This window comes from Zychaea mexicana (assembly GCF_025766255.1).
Source record: "Zychaea mexicana strain RSA 1403 chromosome Unknown BDB00scaffold_58, whole genome shotgun sequence".
NCBI lineage: Eukaryota > Fungi > Mucoromycota > Mucoromycetes > Mucorales > Lichtheimiaceae > Zychaea > Zychaea mexicana.
In genome coordinates, this window is record NW_026516721.1 from 181,797 (window position 1) to 199,625 (window position 17,829).

Genomic DNA, 17,829 nt, shown 5'->3' on the forward strand with positions numbered 1-17,829 from the left:
ATCGCTATCTTTTATATTATTGTGCGTAACTTGTATATCTCTCATCACATGATCTTACGCTACCTTCAACACTCTCACCATAATGTTATCCCGATCAATATGCTGCTTACTGGTTGCGGGAATAATATTGTTTTTCGTTTTCCCCCATTTTATGAGATCATTTTCCAGACCTGAACTTTTTTCAGCAAGAATAACAAATGTCTTCTCGGTTTTCTAATACCGATCAGTAATGGTTCTTTCTATACTTATTTCATTCTTTTGTTGTACTGTATGATACATCGTTTCATCGCGAATGTTCTTATTGTACGCGGTTTTTCTTCACTACTTGTTTAGTAGTAATTGTCTCTTTTTAGTATTGTACTCGTATCATTATACCCTTGTCAGTAATATAAATTGCGGCATGCTTGTATTTAATCGATGCTTTTTAGTATCTACATATGCAACAGTAAGCAAATTTCTCAACTTGTATCTGCTAAATTCAGCTTTGAGTTGAGCATATGCATATTTGCATATGTGATACTGTGCATGTCATTAGTCTGCTCTATATCGCTTGCTAAGTAGAGAAATTATAGCTACAGAATCCTAGTACCCTACGGGTTACCATGGACAGGTGAAATAGCTAGTTTCTTTTCATATTCTGATTATTGAGATACTTTGCCGAAAGAGGAACCTGTTCATGAACAAAACAAACAGTATTAACTTGTTTAGTAGAAGAGTAGAGTACTGCGCTTGAAAACCTGCCACTTTAACCAGAAAGTTCAAACTTGATGGGGAGGAGGGTAGTGCGAGAATAGGATATCTAACATACAGCTTGAAAAGACTGCTGTATATATGTGCATACGCTACGCATTAGCCATTGGATCATAAAATATGTTATTTCTGGCCTTATACATGTATACCAATCTTATAAGCTGAAGCACATGTGGTGCAACTGCTCTTAAATAAACATAATCACAGATTGTACATAAAATGGCTTTCAAAGGTCATAATGGCAGCTCATCTCGTGCCTATGGTAAAGAATGCTATTGTACATAAACTTCATTAAGAAAAGGTGGAAGTCTGTAAAATTCCTGTCTATTTTAAGGGAGTTACAGTATATATTCCAAACTGTGTATTGATAAGACAGAATCTGGTAGAATAACGAAATTTCTGATTTTATTACAGGCTCAATATTAAGTGTCTGTGTAGCAATAAATGTAGAGTATAAGCGGTATCTGATGTATGTATTGAAAGAACGTCATTTGTATATTTTGCTGTTTACGCAGATGGGTGATGGCCACCTATGGATATATCTCAAAAGTGCAGCGAACAATTGTATAAGGTACAAATTACATCGGACACTGCTTGTCGCACCCTGTCGACACATGAATGCCATCCTTCGCCCATTTGTTTAGTCACTTGATCCAGATACATCACTGTGAGTTGTACCTTTTCTAAATCCTTGCTTCGTACGAGCTCTAAAACATACTTTGCAACCACATCCTCATCTTCTGATTCAGGACCTTCAGGGAATGATTTAACCCATTCCCGCAGCACTGAACGCACATCATCAATAGTGGTCCTACCAAGCAGTTTTGGTTCTGATAAAACAGGTAACGGCAAATTCATTCTTGTGGTTGGCTCTGATGCATCGTCCATTAACTAATATAATAATGTTTGGTAAGCCCTCGAAATGATTTATCCTGCTTCTTCTCTGATACTGCTTACTTTGGTGCGAGCTTCACGGAAATGATCGTTGCGGATATTTCGTTCTCGTACCAATTGCTCCCGCATATGGTCGGATTGAATTTCCGCTTGCATAGCTGTATAATTGTTAATCCTCCATGATGCGCAAAATACACACTTTAATAGATTGCTGAAGTGATAGCTTACAGGCTGGTAATTCGCCCCAGATAGAAGACTCCCATGGAAGATTTTTTTGGGTCGTTGCTGTTCGATGCGGGCTTTTCGTTGGATTGAACATTTGAGTCAATGTGGTGCTACCGCCTTTTTTGGTAGGGCTTGCTGAACGAGTGCTTCGTTTCGTTATTCGCGGGCGGCCACGCAGTGTAGTATTCAGCTGGGGTTGGACTGGCTGAGGCGGAGGGGATGAAGAGCGAGGACGCTCTTGTTTAGGTTTACGTGATTGTTTGCTATACATTTTAAGTACTTGTTCGCGCATCGAATCAGGTAAAGCCAAAAGCGAGGCTGGATCCAGTTGAGACCATGGTGGGATATCAGGCAGGGAAGCCAGTGGCTCAATTTCAGTTGTTAGTGGTGGTGAGGAAGGGGCTTGGTCAAAAGTTGGTTCAACTATCTGCATCTGTTGCTCGGCATGGCTTTTCATTGGCGGCGTTAATCGGGCAGCAGACAGCTCAGGTGAGCAAGAGAGAGAAGGTACTTTGTATTGTCTCCTAAGTTCTTCTTGAACTTCAGAAGGCAATTCAGCAAATACGTCTGGATCAATTTCTGTTGGAAGCGGCATGGGTGCTGGTGATGTTTCTCGAGAGGGTGAAAACGACAACTTTTGTTGTCGAATAACAGTGTTGGGCGAATCCAACTTTGTAACCAGAATACCGAGACCTCGTAAGTCAGTGACGTCGAATTTGTACGAGAGTAGCATGTTATGGCTGTGCATCGCGATAGTTTCAGGGTCGTCTGTAGGAGCAGCAAGGGCCACTGACTTTGAGAAGCTGTCACATTCACCACATCCAAGACGTTTTGTTGCTTCTCCGGCATCTAAACGTCGTCGCAGCACGTTGAGTGTGATGCGCTTTCCTTTTCTTTCAATATTCTGTAGACGCTCGCTCACTTCCTCGGCTAACTCTTCCATAAATCTCTGCAAAAATGTAAAGATAACGATTGTATCATTGTCAGCTTCCATTTCGCGCAAACGGTCATCAATCTACTTACTTTAACCTGCTCTTCGTTTTCAAACCGTACACCCCACTGCATAGAACTGATTAGACATCAATATATAGATTTCTTAAGCACTAGAAAATGATGATATATCGATTATGTTACGTGTACTTACATTAACATCCGCACTGACTGACTGTCGTTCTTGATCATGCTTCAAGGGACGATCGTCCAGTCCTCTCGCAAAGTTATACAGCATTTGGCCTGTTTTTGACCCAAAACTGGTTTGTAAGGCACCAAGATTCATTTTTAGAAGATCCGATACTTTTGAAACGCCCATGGTTGCCAGCTTTTCGGTCATTGCATAGCCCACTCGCGGAAGATCAGATACCAAAAACTCTTGCACTTGATCTGACGAACAGTAGTATTGACCTGCAGGCTTTGCTTTCTTTGTAGCCAACCTCGCCAGGAGAATGTTCGATCCTATCCCAATACTGACTTCACAGCCTGTCTTTTCGCGTATGGTTTGTCGGATTTCCGTAGCAGCAGATGGGTCGTTCACTTCAATAAGAGCCTCGTCTACGCTGACCGGTTCAATCTCCTCTGCAAATCCATAGAGCACCTCGTAAAATGCTTCAGATATAGCCTTGTACTTTTCAAACTCGTATGGTATGACCTGTAGATCCGGACATAATCTCTTTGCTGTGCCTATGTGCATCCCGTTACGTACTCCAAATGAGCGTGCAATGTAGTTGCAGGACGCAATATCGCTCGATGAATCAATTTTGGCTTGCTGAACGTGTGATACTGCAACCGGTTTATCTTTTAGTTGAGGGCGATCCAGAAGACCCACTGATGCAAAAAAGCAGTCGAAATCAACGTGCCTTAAAAGTGAAACGTCGAATCGGCCGAGCATGAGCATAAGCATGTTGTTAGAGCCAATATGCTATACGCAGAGCCTATGTTTACAGCTCAAAGAAAGAAGATGAACAAACATCCTTACATCACTATCCGTGGTCCTTCACGCTTTCGTTTTTTACTTCCACGAGAAAACTTCTCATCCAGCTTTCGAATAATTTCTGACTTGATCTCTGACTTCCATGTTGAAAGGTGGTGTAGTCTCGAAGACGAATAAAACTTCTTGACGAATCCAGGGGTGACTGTCGTGTTTTCTCGGTTCCATTGATTCGCCAATAGACTTGCATTCAAAGTTTTGCCCTGTGGAGACTCGGTGGCGTTTTGGTTTTGTTGTTGTTGTTGTTGTTGTTGTTGTTGTTGTTGTTGTTGTTGTTGTTGCTGCTGCTGCTGCTGCTGCTGCGGTTGTTGTTGCTGATTTTGTGCTCGAAATTGAAGTTCGGTTTGTGCTGTATCTTTGCCAGTGATGCGGTAGTCAGCCCAAGGTAGAAGTCGTTGCTGTTTGATACTGTCCGTCAACCAATTTGGTTTTACTACTTTGTAAGCCCTTCATTGACATATATTTTGTCAGGTTAGCAACGCACTATGAGCGTTCTGCGTATCGATGGGCTGGGAAGGGGAGACAAGTTCATTACCGAAACTCATTGTACTTGGCTTGCGTTAAATTCGATGCGATAATGTGTGTAACACTTGATTTTTTTACTGGCAAAAAGAGGTAGTCTTAGCACTCCGTCTACATAAAAAGAAAGAAAAGGGTAAAGCTTACGGTAGTGTTGATAGTCTCCACCATGAAGAATAAATAGTCGACGTAGTTCGTTTTGAGGTGGATTCGTATACCCGTTAATGTAAATTGACAACCCTTCAAAGATCTGTGGCACGTCCTGGCTTGATGTCGTTTCACTGCAACGCAAAAAGTTGAAATGTCAAATATCCATTTATTTGCGCGGAGCGAACATGAGAAGGAACTTACATTAGTTGTTCCTGGTCTTTAAGTTTCGCTTGCTTATTTGCCATGTATTTCCTAAATTCGCCGAAGCGAATCGCACCATACTGATCGTCCATAGTAGTGCAGTAGTGCAGTGCGGTGGAAAGAAGCAAAACTGGTGGCGGGGTTGCCACGGATGTTAATTTCTATTGTTATCTCAGCAAAAAGATGTACTTCAGCAGCAGAGTAGCCCTAAGTAACTGTAAGTGTTCGGCTCAGTAGCTACCTTGTACAAATGAAGAAGAAGAAGGTCACAGTCATTCATTGGCAGTACGCCTAGATAATAGATAGATTAGTGGTTATTTATAACAGCCCATAGTAAAATCGATATTACGGAAAAAAAAGGTTGTGCTAGAGAAGAGCATGATCTTCCTTACGTGTAACATGGCTTCTTATGCATGCGTCCGAAGCAATACAACCTGGTGGCAGATTCTCCCAGTATACTCTATGGAATCTTGAAGCTAATAAGCGAAAAGGGCGCAAAGTGTTCACTTGGGGTGTGTCGTTCCACCTGCCAAGGCTTCTGCTGTACTCCGACAATCCTACAGAGCTGTTGCTCTTTTACTATTAATATCACGGCCTTTAACTTATTACTTGTACGAAACTATGCTATACGTGCGCGAGCCTCCCCCACCACCTCCAGAAGACAATGACGACGAAGCCGGCTGTAAACTTCTTGATTCTTTTGCCATTTTCATACAGTTATGCTTAGCAGCAGCTGCATTCTCGACGCTTATTTTCAAGCGACATAAAGAACACCCTCGGCGGCCTGTGCGCATTTGGTAATTGACCTTTGGAAAAAAAAATAGTGCAGCTGTATATTGAAACAGAAAATCACTTATGTCAGAATCTCTTTGTAAATTTTGTTCATAGGGGATTCGACGTTAGTAAGCAGCTCGTCGGCGGTATCGTCATTCATTCTTTAAACGTAGTTGCGTCTTATATTTCAGGCGGTAATCCGGAGGGAAATCAATCGAATCCTTGTGTCTGGTAAAGAGCTTTAAAAATTTAAATCGTGGATAAGAAGTCCTGACGTTTTATTCTTTTTGAAGAGATATTGGTTTTTTTCTGTTGCTAAACTACTTGACTACTGTTGCACTTGACGGTATTTTAGGTATTTTTTGAATATATTTGTCGATACGACAATCGGCATAGGAATCTTGTGGGGCATACATGCTGGATTCCAATACATTCTGATCCATAAGCTTGGACTGTCTGGGTTTCAGACGGGCGTATATGGTGATCCTCCGCTTCAGAAACAACTGAAGCGTTGGGTCAAACAACTGGCTGTCTACATTGCAAGCCTGATTCTCATGAAACTCTGCGTGATTCTTATCTTCGATCTTATCCCACAACTATCTGATTTCGGTCGCTGGGTCTTGCAGTGGACCATGGGCGATTACAAGCTGCAAGTTGTATTTGTTATGCTCATGTAAGACAAGAAGAATCGAAAGCACCGATGGGTTTTGTTGGAGCTAGCTCACACCTCAATATGACTCTGTAGATTCCCGCTGGTTATGAATATCATCCAGTTCTGGATCATTGACACAATCGTCAAGCACAAGTCTTCTATCCATCTCAGTCAGGACGAAGACGATGATGTGCTAATTACGGACGATGAGGAGGAATACGGCGACGATACCGAAGACAGACGGCGTTTGTTGGCAGATCACGATAGGCCAAAGAGTCCTGAAAGCACATTAGATCATAGCACATATGAGCTGGAAGCAAGCTCTAATAACAACCGATCGTAAGGATCTAAATATGCTATCCCAATACATGCACATAAATATCTATTTCATACATCCACACACATCCATCCATCATGTATATATACATATATAGCCCACGCCCCGCACGCATTCCACATTCTTCCAGCAAAAAAACCTGTATAAGAAACGTATTCGATTCTTTTTAAAGAACCAAAAGGTGTGATTTGTCTTGCTGCCGACTCCCCATAATCCGTTTCTGTTGATAGCGTCCACGTGTATCGTTTACATGAAGTATCATACACGTGCGGGTGATCGCTCAAAGTTCACGAGGATGGACCAGACTGTGTGCCTGTTCTGACGATTCTCCACACCTTTGTCTGTTACATCCGAAGAGCAATAAAAACCCCAAAAGAAAACTCATGTTCTGTTATAGTTGTTGTAAATGTTATTGCGTGGGTATTAAGAAATTTGCTATAATGAAAAAAGAAAAGCATGTGCGGTTCCATAAGGAGAGAGAAGATGACGAAAGTGACGAAAGAGGACTATGGGCTGAGACTATGCATCTGCTGCTACGGACAAAAGAAGAGAATGTGGGGGTAGGGGAGGAAGAATATATGGTTTTTAGGCGTTCATTTCAGCCTGCTCCTGCTCCTGGGTGGGTCTCTGCTTGAGGACCAGGTCCGATCCCGTCATACGACGATAGATATCCTTGACATCATCGCATACAGTTTCAAAGTGTGAAGTAGCATCGTATGAACGGGAAACAAACACTTGGTCGCTAGAGCCATCACACTCAGGTTCCGTGAGGTCAGTGATGGAGATGAATCTGCAGAAATAGCAAAAGGTCAATGAGTAAACACACATTGGGCTGGGGCGGGAAGAGCAACTGCCTAGTTATACTTACTTGTCATGGATCGGGCCCATCAAGTCAAGGCCAGCCTGGATTTCCTTCTCGGGCTCGTCTGTCTCGACAATAGTCGAGGCGATGGCGAGGTACATGTCCTTGGGGCAGACGTTGTGATTGCTGGAGACACAAGCAACGTAGACGTCATGTTTGCGGCCAACCTGGTTTTGAGGGATAACGATCTGGACCGAGTCTGCCTCACCAGTCTCCGGGATGGGGTGTTTAAGGAGACAGATAGCTCGCACAACCTTTCCCGCTGTCTTGACCTTGCTAGCAGCATAGGAGGGATCGCAAATGATTTGCTTTGCTGTGGCCTTTTGCTCGCCTGAGCGGACCCCGACGGCAACACCGTTTTCATACAAAATTTCATCAACGGCATGGTCCAACATGTAGGTTCCACCATAAATAGCACTCAGACTATAATAAACAGGCATCATATGTGAAGCAAATTTTAGCACGAGCTTCTAATTATTTGTAAAACACGTGTACTATTAGCGATGTATTTGTGTGTGTGTGTGTGTGCCTTACCGTGCGAAGGATTGTGGGAGCTCTCCCAATCCGTGGAGAGGATAAATGTAAGGGCTCTTGCCATAGCGAGCAATGGATGCTACATACAGGATAATCTTGTCGACGGTTTCACGAGCAGTCTTCTGGAGGTAGTCATCATCCAAGTGTAGCGCCATGGCGTGACCAATGAAGTCCTGGGTTCCGGGCTCCAGGCCAAACTTTTCGTATAATTGGACCATGGTGCTCTTGTCAAGATCCACACCTTTTAAACAGCAGAAATAACCATTTAGTATTCCCTTCCAAGTATCTCCTCTTCTGCCCCCTTTTTCCTTGATTATCCGCATTAGATGCTCCGGTATATCCAAAGCTTACCATCATGAGTGGATTCATCATCATCCTTCCAGTTCTGGATAAACTCAAAGAACTTTTGCAAGCGGCGCTTTTCGACCATGCCCATCAGGGGAGACGTAACAGCTTCGGCCTCTGTGGCAGGAACCTTGCAAATCTTTCCATCCCGATATACATACGAGCCAGAAATCTGCTTGAATTCGAGGTAACGGGTGACATCGGTGTGCGTCAAAAAGCGAACAATTTCGCCATTGGCCATCATGAACTTGGGGATCAAGTCGATATTGTAGTCTCGCTCACGTCCCAAGTCGGAGGGGACGGATGCATCGGGACGATACTTGTGAAAAAGCTAATAGTTGCAAAGCAGCAAACATGGAACCGGAGTTGAGTTTATTACTACACTCTTTTGCTCTGAGGGAGAAAGAGGGGGTTACGCATGAAATATAGAACAACTCTCTATCTCGTACCTGGTTCAAGTTGAGGGAGGCTGATTCACCGCCGTAATAGTCGTTACGATCGATGTGGAGAACTTTCTTGCCTTCAACGGAGAAAATGCCAGAGAGAATGCATTCGGTCAACCCAGTGCCGAGAACTATAATGTCATATTGCTCATCCTGTTGTGGAGTGTCAAAACGCGAAGATGAGTAAAATCATCTGACATGATTGACATTACAGAAGAATGATGAGTGCTTACCATGTTGGCTTGAAGTTCAAATAGAGTAAGGGTAGTTGCTGTGAGTGTGAGAGGAAAAGAAGAAAGAAAGAGACAGGGAGTGAAGGAAACAAGAAAACGGTGGACTTATACATCGGTTGTCACTAGCTGAAACGTGATACAAAATGCACGTTGTTTTAGCTCCGGCAACTCCCAAGTAATCACCAAAAAAGAGAAACATGAACGTGTAGAGGGGATGCTGAAGGAGAAAACCTTGTGTAGAGTCAACACCTCAGTTAATAGGCATGGCTGGCTAGCTGACAAAAGCCCATCTTCCCTAAAAACGAGCACCTTCCTTACAAACAACCTTTATCTCGGATGCACAGAGTATGGAAGGGGATGTTACTTTATGAAAGCGACAGCTGTCAGTTGTTGCTGTCTACTTCCAGTAGCTACACGGAGCTGATGGGTTCCCCGGATCAATAGTTGAGCACGGGCAGAGAAAGTGTCACGCGTACATGCACATCTGTACTGTGGCGTTTCGAAAGCATTTAACCACATCGATCTTGTGGGTAACAATTTGCTCGCCGTGTTGCTGATGCCGCTGTTATCCTGCATAGACTAGCTTTTCAGAGTCCCCGCAAGAGATAACTTCAGCTTGACAGGACAGTGTCGCTGCTTCTGTGTGTTTGTTTTCGTCTCTCTTTCTCCTCGCTCTTTTCTGTGCATTTGCTTATAATCATGGTTAATAAACCAGCCCCTTGGCGCTTGTGAGACAAACTCAGTTTGGGACACTCCACACGAGGGGCGGTTGAGCGAGGGCTGCGATGTTTATTTATTCACGGTGCAGCAAATGAATTCGTAACCAAGCAACGTGATCTTGTTCCCTACAGACCAAACTTCATTTTCGTTGCCATGACAAAAACTTCAAAAAAAAGTGATGCTTATGTCAGAGCCATGTATATCATAAGCAACGTTTGCTTTAACGATCAAGTCACCCTAGCCTAAAAGATTAGAGAAATGCTCACCGATGCCTCACAACCAAGTGGTATCTGCTATAGAGTCAAGCAACGCTTGTAAGTAACTTACAAACTGATAAGGTGTTATGCGGTTGACAGTAGAGTAGTATACACATTTGCCAGGTCACGGTGGTACACAAACGACTATTCTCAAATCACATTATCGGTGCTCGTTTTACTGGTCAAAGCAGCGCTGCTTGTCGGTGAAAATATAGGATCTTCATCGCAGCGCTATGTACGAATACGTGTTGTCTGTACGAAGCTTCTTTGACAGAAACGAATTGAGCGTAGTAGTATTATGAGCAACATTATGCAGTTACGATGAGAATTAAATGGTGTGTATGATCATAGAATGATAAAGAAAAATATTTCTTCATCCGTGATACTTTTATTTCAATAGTTTCTGACTATTTTGCGTACAGTACTAGCTCACATACCCAACGTCCCCTTCAGAAAGGCATACATGTGTCGCAATGATTAAGATAAGCTTTTAAACGATGGTCTTCCTTCTTGTTCATTGGTTCTTTCTGAGATGGCGCTCAGTGTGGAATAGGCGGAAATACATATGCTGTATGTTGATGGATCGAACTGAACACAGCGATATCAGTTTAATCCACCACTTGTTAGCGGGTACGTGGGCTTATGTCAAATTTTGGAATTAGGAAAATGCGATTGCCAATTATCTGTGTGATCTACCTACATATGTATCAATGAGCGTTACATAGCAAGCAAGCTATAGTATTATTGAAACAAGGTGTTCAAAAAATGAGATACTCATATAAGCATCAGTTATATCTATCAATATGTAATAAACAGCAAAAAGCAATGTGTTCATACATTTGCTGCTATGCTTAATACCTGGTACAATCATGCCATCATGATTTTCTAGCAAGTTCTGATGTGTGCCTGATGTGGTACAATTCTCTTTGAGGTAAACGTTAGGTCGCTCTATGCAAATAAAGTTCGTCACGATAATTGCCTGCTGTTATGAACAGGTTTCAATGCGAATCACTTTGGCCGACAGCTTGCAGATCACAAGCAACCGTAAAAGGAAGTTGGATGCCCTTTTTTCTCACATCTGCCTTTTGTTGGTCTTTGCTTTTCCCTCTCTTTTTTCCTCTTTATTTTTCTTTCGGTAACTTCTCTCATGTATTCGCCTACCCAACAACAGTTCAACACGGAGACGCAAGACCATCACTATCATTCTGCGTCGGCAGTGGGTATCCATAATAACGACCCTAACAACAACAACAATAACGGCGCCGGCGGCAGCTTACATACGACAGTTGGCGCAGTCCCTGTACGGAATAACCCAGCTTATAATACTTCGTCGTCGTCATATAGTTTCGGAGCCGCTTCGCTTGCCATGAGCCCTACTTCAACGACCGCTGGTGGTGGACGTGGCATTCCGTTTGGTGAAGCTAATTCCCACCATTGGTTTGGCACAAGCATGGATTCCGTCGGTTCGTCATTCGGACAGTCACCGCCGATCTTTGGTGGAGCAGGAGGACGTGGGGATCTAATCGTCTCCCCCTCTACATCAACAAGCCAGCTGGACGGGCTCACAGCTGGAGAGGAGGACGAAACACAACAACGAAAGTAAGATTCACTGTTGATAATAAGGGGACGGACATAAACGAACAAGAAGGGAAACTGCGCTAAGATTAAAATGATCATTCAACGCTGCAGTTTGCAGGAAATATTCGAGAAACGTCGCCGACGTCGGGAATCGCATAATGCTGTGGAAAGGCGGCGGCGCGATAACATTAATGAGAGAATTCATGGTAATAAGCATACACTCTCTTCATGTACGCACATACACATCCATGACGTTCAAGAAAGTGCGGCAGAAGTTTACTAAATAAGTATGCGATGATGATGATGGTGGTGATGACACTTGCATTTGTGTTATTTTTGTTGCGCGGTAATAGAACTATGCATGATGTTACCGGAGCATCTACTAGAGACTGCACCCACAAGCTCAAATGTCATGTCCGTATCTACCAATCAAGCTGGAGCAAATGCGCGGGCGATCAACAAGGGAACTATTCTCAGATTGTCAGTGGACCATATAAAAGAGCTTCAAGTCGAAGTGACGCGGTATCAAGAAAAGATCAAGGAATTGGAGGATAAGATCGACGACCTGAAAAGCGGACCCGGAGCAGTAGGGCAACAACAACACAGCAATGCTGCATCAGGAAATGATTTCACCGACGGTCGAATGCCCCACCATCACCAAGCACTTCTCGCACACCATAATATTCAACATGATTCGTTACCCGGTGAGCCTATCCATCTGGTCGACTCGTCCCAAAGAGAACGCACGAGTTCAATCCAGTTTCAACAACAGTTTGGTAACCTGCATATTACTCCGAATGATATGACACGGCAACCATAGAGTGTATGCAGTAACAGTAGTAGTAGTAGTAGTAGTAGTAGTAGTAGTAACCCTTCCTTTCATCGCAAATATCATTTCTTTTCATTTTTTTTCTATCCCCTTATTCTTTCACTGATAAGAGCATCCCAAACTGAGCGATTATTTACTAGTTCTGTATAGTAGGCAATATTTTACATTACTGCCAACAATATAACAATTTGTGAAAGTAAGAAGCAAACACTCAGTTTTATCTAATAATGGATATTCATAAATATATAATGATACTGGAATAACAAAAAGCATCATGCTCAAGACGCCGACGTTGAACAATGATTACATCAACAGTTTCGCGCCACACAATCATTCTGGATCAAAGACTACGGCATTGTCCGACATTCCGCTTAAACGTATCAATATCCTCGACGACTCACGCCATATACTCGCCCGGGTTGGACATGCACAAAACAACTTTGCACCTTCCTACATTGTCACTATATATGCATCATTATCGACCCATGAGGTCCTGTTCCCTACTTTCAGGCGTGGCGACTCAACCATGTCAACGATTGATTACAGTTTTGTTTCACCCATATGTAGAGCATAATATGATCGCTGAAGATGAAAGAGACATATACGATTACAACAAGAAGGAAACTTTTGATTACGAACAGGTATCCTTTATTGTCTCACCTTCTTATTTGCGCGATGGTGACGCTATCGATCATGTCATTTAAAGGCGTAAACAAGACATGGTAGATGGTTCCATTCACTGCAGACCGCAAGACGACCTCACCGAGCATATTTGGCAGTTGTATGGTGAAAGCAACGAGTAAAAATTATTATACACTTACCCTTAAACCAGTACCAGTGCTTCAACTTTGTTTATTCTTCAGAGTCATCTTCATCAGCGCTTTCCTCCTTCTCCTACTCCTCCTCCTCTTCTTCTTCTTCCTCACTATGCCCTTCTACCCTCCCATTGCGTCTGTTGGCAATAATCTCTTGCTGCAGTGATTCATAATTCTCACGTTGAGCAGCAGACAACGTTGACAAATTCACGCTCATAATTGTGTATGTGCGCATCCACTCCGCATGGTCAGCCATCTTCTTGGCGCTACGAGCAAGCTTCGCGATGCTTCTCGCCAATTTTTTCGCTGAGGACGCTTTGAACGCGAGCCAGTTCAATCTGCACCTTCTCGAGCTCATCGTCATCCTCTTCAGTACAGCACCTTTTCTGGGCCTTGGCTTGCTAGCTACCAATTGGCCTCTGGTCCAAATCGCTATCTTCCTTGGGGACGTTCTTTCCGTCGTCGCAGAATGCCTTCCACTTCTGCTGGTCCTTCAAGGCATCCCAGCGATGCTTCAACTTGAAGATCTTCAGATTTTTGGGAGCTTTACGATCATACTCCTTCAAGGCACGGTTTCACTAATAGATATGTTAGAGTTTTTTCCCTCATTTTAGAAATTCGGTAACGCTAAATATATAAGCAGTTACCTTATCTCCTGATGTCTTGCCACTTTTTTTTGTCCGAGAATCTCGAAACAACCATTGGGATGATTTTGAATCTGTATTTGATTATTATCCACAGTCCGCCCATTGGGATTGCCACCTTTAACAAAGTGAAGATACGCGTCCAGTACCTTTTTTCACTCTGATCGTTGCCTACATCGGGATCGGTATTGACTTGCAACCAAGCACTAACCAACTGGAGGTCTTCTTCTTTGTCCCAGTTTTTGGTACGTGGTCGCTTTACCGAATCACCAGCGACAGAAGCATTGTTCTCGGAGCAGGGGAGGGTAGGCAACAGGAAGTGGGGTGTCACTAGCCGAAGCCGAAGGGTTGATGGCGGTGTTGGTGTTGTCATTGGTCATTATTCCTCAGAACCGTTGTGAGAACAGACTGGTAAAATAAAGTTAACAGACCATTTACAAGCACAGCTGCGAGTGCTTTAAGAAGTGTGGTGAAGTGAAAGATTTCCATATTTTACGTCTTATATTACACTTACCTCTTCAGCATCATCACTATAGCATCCGACGTTTCGTCGAGGTGATAGTACGATTTCCACCATTTATTACATCTATGCCGCTTCACCAGTATTCCAAAATACGGTAAAGACCAGGGAAGTATCATATGTTGCCAGTTCATGGTCCGATCATGCATTATTGTCTGTCCCTCTCTCACCGGCAAAGGCTATTGGCGGGGCAATCCTCTGATTTTAGCTTCCAAGGTCTTCCGACATCAACTTGCAACACAACTTACAGCTTTCTTCGCACGCAGCGACAGCACTTCAACACCGCAGCAGCAATGGGAGGAACTGAAGCGTCTACTAAAGCAGCAGATGCAACAGTATTGCCGGCAACGCATCAATAAAACAACAGCTTACCTCAAAAAACTACAATCGAAACGCAGCTGGTTTTTACGGTCAAATCCACCCATCGCTACACGCATATGGTTCTTAAAGATAACTGAACAACAAATATCAGCAGCACAACATGAAGTTTGCGATACCCTCGCTTTACGTGCAGGAGAGCGCTAGCGGGAGCAAGGCGAGAAATCTGCTGATTATCTCAAGCGAACCATACAACAACGCACGTCACAGGCCAACATTGTCACTCTACAACATCCTCACACTAGCGACATATGTAACACAGTGGAATCGATGCATTCAGCCGCAACAGCTTTCTATGAACAGTTGTATACCCCCGACGACGTTGACGACTCAGCTATCCAACAACTGCAGCACAACATACCATCCTCAGCACACCTCAACACCAACAGCAAAGAAAGCCTAGTCGATTCCTTCAGCATTGAAGATCTCCAAGACGGAGCTAAACGAGCCCCACGCTAAAGTAGCCCTGGAACAGACGGTTTACCATACGGCATATGGAGGCTCGTATTCAAACACCCGGCAGCCAAAACACTTACATGTCAAGTATATGAAGATGCATTGAAAAATGGTCTTTTTCCTGAATTTTGGACCGAAACCTGTATCCGTCTCCTCCCAAAAAAGGGCGATCTGACTACACTCACGAATTGGCGGCCGATCAGTCTCATCAATTGTGATGCCAAGATATACACACGGCTGCTAAATAAGCGCGTCGTGCTGGCCGCTGCACCCCTAATTAACCCACAGCAAACAGGATTCATGCCGGGTCGCTTTATTGCCGAAAATGGGCTAGTAGCACGCCTTGTCATGGAACACGCCTCAAGCAATACGTCGTCAGCCATTGGCCTCCTACTCGACCAGGAAAAAGCGTATGATAGGATCCATCCACAGTACTTAGTTCAAACTTTGCAACACTTTGATTTTCTCGATCAAATTATTAACAGCATCAACTCACTGTTTTTCAACACGCGTATACGTATCAACATCAACAGTCAGCTTAGCACGCCATTTGCACAACAACGCGGATTACGACAAGGAGATCCACTGTCGCCGATCTTTTCAACCTGACTCTGGAGCCTTTGCTGCGCTCGTTACAAAGAGACGTATCATATCAAGGATATGTCTTCACATCACCGAACAATGCCATTGCACCAGCCACCATGCCCACCCCCGAGTCAATTAAAACACTCGCCTACGCGGATGATATTCTTGTTTTCCTGCAATCTCCTGAGAATTTGCGCCGGGTTTTGTACCACATGGATGTCTATCAACACGCTTCAAATGCCAAGTTCAATCAAGAAAAGACCCAAGCAATCTCGCTACTAGGAGGGGCACCACGACCTCGATGGAATGCTTTGCTACACCAACATGGAATTCTGCCTTGTCACGATCGTATACAGACCGACCCCGTCACATATTCGGGCTATCTACTGACCTCCTCAAGTACCCAACTGAATACATTCATAAACCGGTTGCTGGAATCGGTCAAGAACCAATGCAACATTCACTTGAGCCGCAGCTTGTCTATCCACTGCCGTGCCACCGTGCTAAAGACCTTGATTTTGTCAAAACTATGGCATGTTCTGCGTATCATTGGCGCATCACTGTCAGTCTTCCACCAGAAACTGAGAAGCACCATCAGCAGCTTCCTGATGCATCGAATGTGTGGTGAACCACATTAATACACTGCTTAAGATATCAACAATAAGATATTCGGTTAAACATTATAGCACACACGTATGGACACTACGGCATTCCGGCTAAACACTATTGAATAAAATCTTTTACTCGGATGATTCACCTTACGTGAACAGGACAATGAACCTATCAATAGGTACCTCGGCCATTACATTAGCTAACGCCGGTTTCAAAGATGTGCCCGATTAACATAACGACTTCAGGAGACGTTCTGATACGTCCTTGATCCATCCTCTATCACATAGTTTATCCATTAGTTGGATGAATTGATATCACCGTCTTAATAGCTAGAATATAAAAGAGCTTTATCTTTTGTTGGAATAAAACATCATCTCAAAGATACTTAATCTTGTCCCTTATCATCTTTATTAAAGCTCTATCATCACAAAAAGGCCATATTTTCGTCAATTAAGTATAGTGGTTATATCACTTGAGAGGGATCAAGTAGTGTTAAGATGGAGTGACGAAGGGTGCTAATTTAACGTAAACTGCTCACACTATGTAGAGACTAAGAACATAAAGATACAAAGCATGCATGGCATTCACTTGGACATTTCCGCAGACATACCAACAGGAGGGGTCCTATGAGAAGATTGAGATGAAAGTAAAGAGGGAAAACCTCTGTTGGGCGTTCTGCATACCTTCTCAATAACCGCTTCGTTTTCACCCTCTGCAGTGCTATGTAAGCAACAAACGCTGTGCAAAAGAAGAACGTTTTTCACCTGCATTCATTTCTATGGCAACAACTGGCAGTACAGCAGAAAGTGCATTGCACGTAGCACCCAACGAAGCTAACAACCACTGTAAGGAAACAATAAGTAGCAATTCTTGACTGTATTACTAACTTGATACATATAGTTCTTGCCAAGTACTTTGACAGTAGCGAATATCCTACACTTGAGGATTTCGTCAAATAAAATAAAACAAGACTTCGATGTGGCAATAGTAATATCAGACAATACTGGAGTGGACTATATAAAAAACTAGCAACAAAGCTAGAACATCTACTTATAAGTAGGCATTTTCTCATTTTATTTTGTCTCAACAGCAAAGCTTATTCATTATGAAGGATAATCCTTAATTATAGTTTAAACAAAGAGCATTGATGGAAATTAAAAAATAATAAAGTTAATTTCTAAATTAATTTCTAAATTTAATAATTAATGTTAATAATATATTTAATAATATATTTAAAACTAATATAAATTTCAAAATAAAATAAAATAAAATATATAATCAAATTTTTTTTGGGCGGGTATAAAACAAAATATTTATTTATAGTGAAATTTAAAATTAAAAATAGTATATAACGATTCTCAAAGTATTAAAATCAAAAGATGTATATTTAAAAGGATAAACATTTCGAAACTACCAAGCCGAAAATCAAAGATTATCTATGGAGTTTCGAGAACCTTTCTCTAGAGAAAGAACCACAAAGAGTCGCTGCACAAGTTGTGAACAACTTATGTACTAGGAGTATTAAATCATAA

General features: G+C 42.8%; 6 protein-coding genes across 6 annotated transcripts; 3 read left to right on the top strand and 3 right to left on the bottom strand.

Moving 5' to 3' along the window:
* Window positions 1-1,813: 1,813 nt before the first annotated feature.
* BDB00DRAFT_767092 (uncharacterized protein) lies at window positions 1,814-4,815 on the bottom strand (the record flags this gene model as incomplete). The annotated part of the gene is made up of 7 exons (XM_053119644.1): window positions 1,814-2,818; window positions 2,893-2,928; window positions 3,014-3,722; window positions 3,842-4,300; window positions 4,389-4,455; window positions 4,520-4,653; window positions 4,724-4,815. 7 exons carry the CDS (start codon window positions 4,813-4,815, stop codon window positions 1,814-1,816), a joined length of 2,502 nt encoding a protein of 833 aa, XP_052977711.1.
* A 571-nt stretch (window positions 4,816-5,386) lies between these two features.
* BDB00DRAFT_735293 (vacuolar membrane protein-domain-containing protein) lies at window positions 5,387-6,297 on the top strand (the record flags this gene model as incomplete). Its single annotated transcript, XM_053118377.1, has 4 exons — window positions 5,387-5,520; window positions 5,612-5,728; window positions 5,853-6,170; window positions 6,243-6,297. Coding segments are annotated over 4 exons (624 nt in total), but the record flags the coding sequence as incomplete, so codon positions are not given.
* A 569-nt stretch (window positions 6,298-6,866) lies between these two features.
* Window positions 6,867-9,126, bottom strand: BDB00DRAFT_833050 (GDP dissociation inhibitor). The gene is made up of 6 exons (XM_053124247.1): window positions 8,904-9,126; window positions 8,677-8,823; window positions 8,234-8,558; window positions 7,883-8,123; window positions 7,355-7,771; window positions 6,867-7,276 (listed from the first exon to the last, which is right to left on the bottom strand). The coding sequence occupies exons 1-6, from the start codon at window positions 8,904-8,906 to the stop codon at window positions 7,072-7,074; spliced, it is 1,338 nt and encodes a 445-aa protein (XP_052977713.1). The 5' UTR covers window positions 8,907-9,126; the 3' UTR covers window positions 6,867-7,071.
* Window positions 9,127-11,027: 1,901 nt separating this feature from the next.
* On the top strand, window positions 11,028-12,278 carry BDB00DRAFT_883829 (uncharacterized protein; the record flags this gene model as incomplete). Its single annotated transcript, XM_053128268.1, has 4 exons — window positions 11,028-11,479; window positions 11,570-11,664; window positions 11,845-12,096; window positions 12,199-12,278. The coding sequence occupies 4 exons, from the start codon at window positions 11,028-11,030 to the stop codon at window positions 12,276-12,278; spliced, it is 879 nt and encodes a 292-aa protein (XP_052977714.1).
* A 283-nt stretch (window positions 12,279-12,561) lies between these two features.
* BDB00DRAFT_874343 (uncharacterized protein) lies at window positions 12,562-13,090 on the top strand (the record flags this gene model as incomplete). The annotated part of the gene is made up of 2 exons (XM_053127217.1): window positions 12,562-12,815; window positions 12,994-13,090. The coding sequence occupies 2 exons, from the start codon at window positions 12,562-12,564 to the stop codon at window positions 13,088-13,090; spliced, it is 351 nt and encodes a 116-aa protein (XP_052977715.1).
* A 97-nt stretch (window positions 13,091-13,187) lies between these two features.
* BDB00DRAFT_940356 (uncharacterized protein) lies at window positions 13,188-14,119 on the bottom strand (the record flags this gene model as incomplete). Its single annotated transcript, XM_053129348.1, has 3 exons — window positions 13,188-13,662; window positions 13,750-13,771; window positions 13,896-14,119. The coding sequence occupies 3 exons, from the start codon at window positions 14,117-14,119 to the stop codon at window positions 13,504-13,506; spliced, it is 405 nt and encodes a 134-aa protein (XP_052977716.1). The 3' UTR covers window positions 13,188-13,503.
* Between the last annotated feature and the right edge of the window lie 3,710 nt (window positions 14,120-17,829).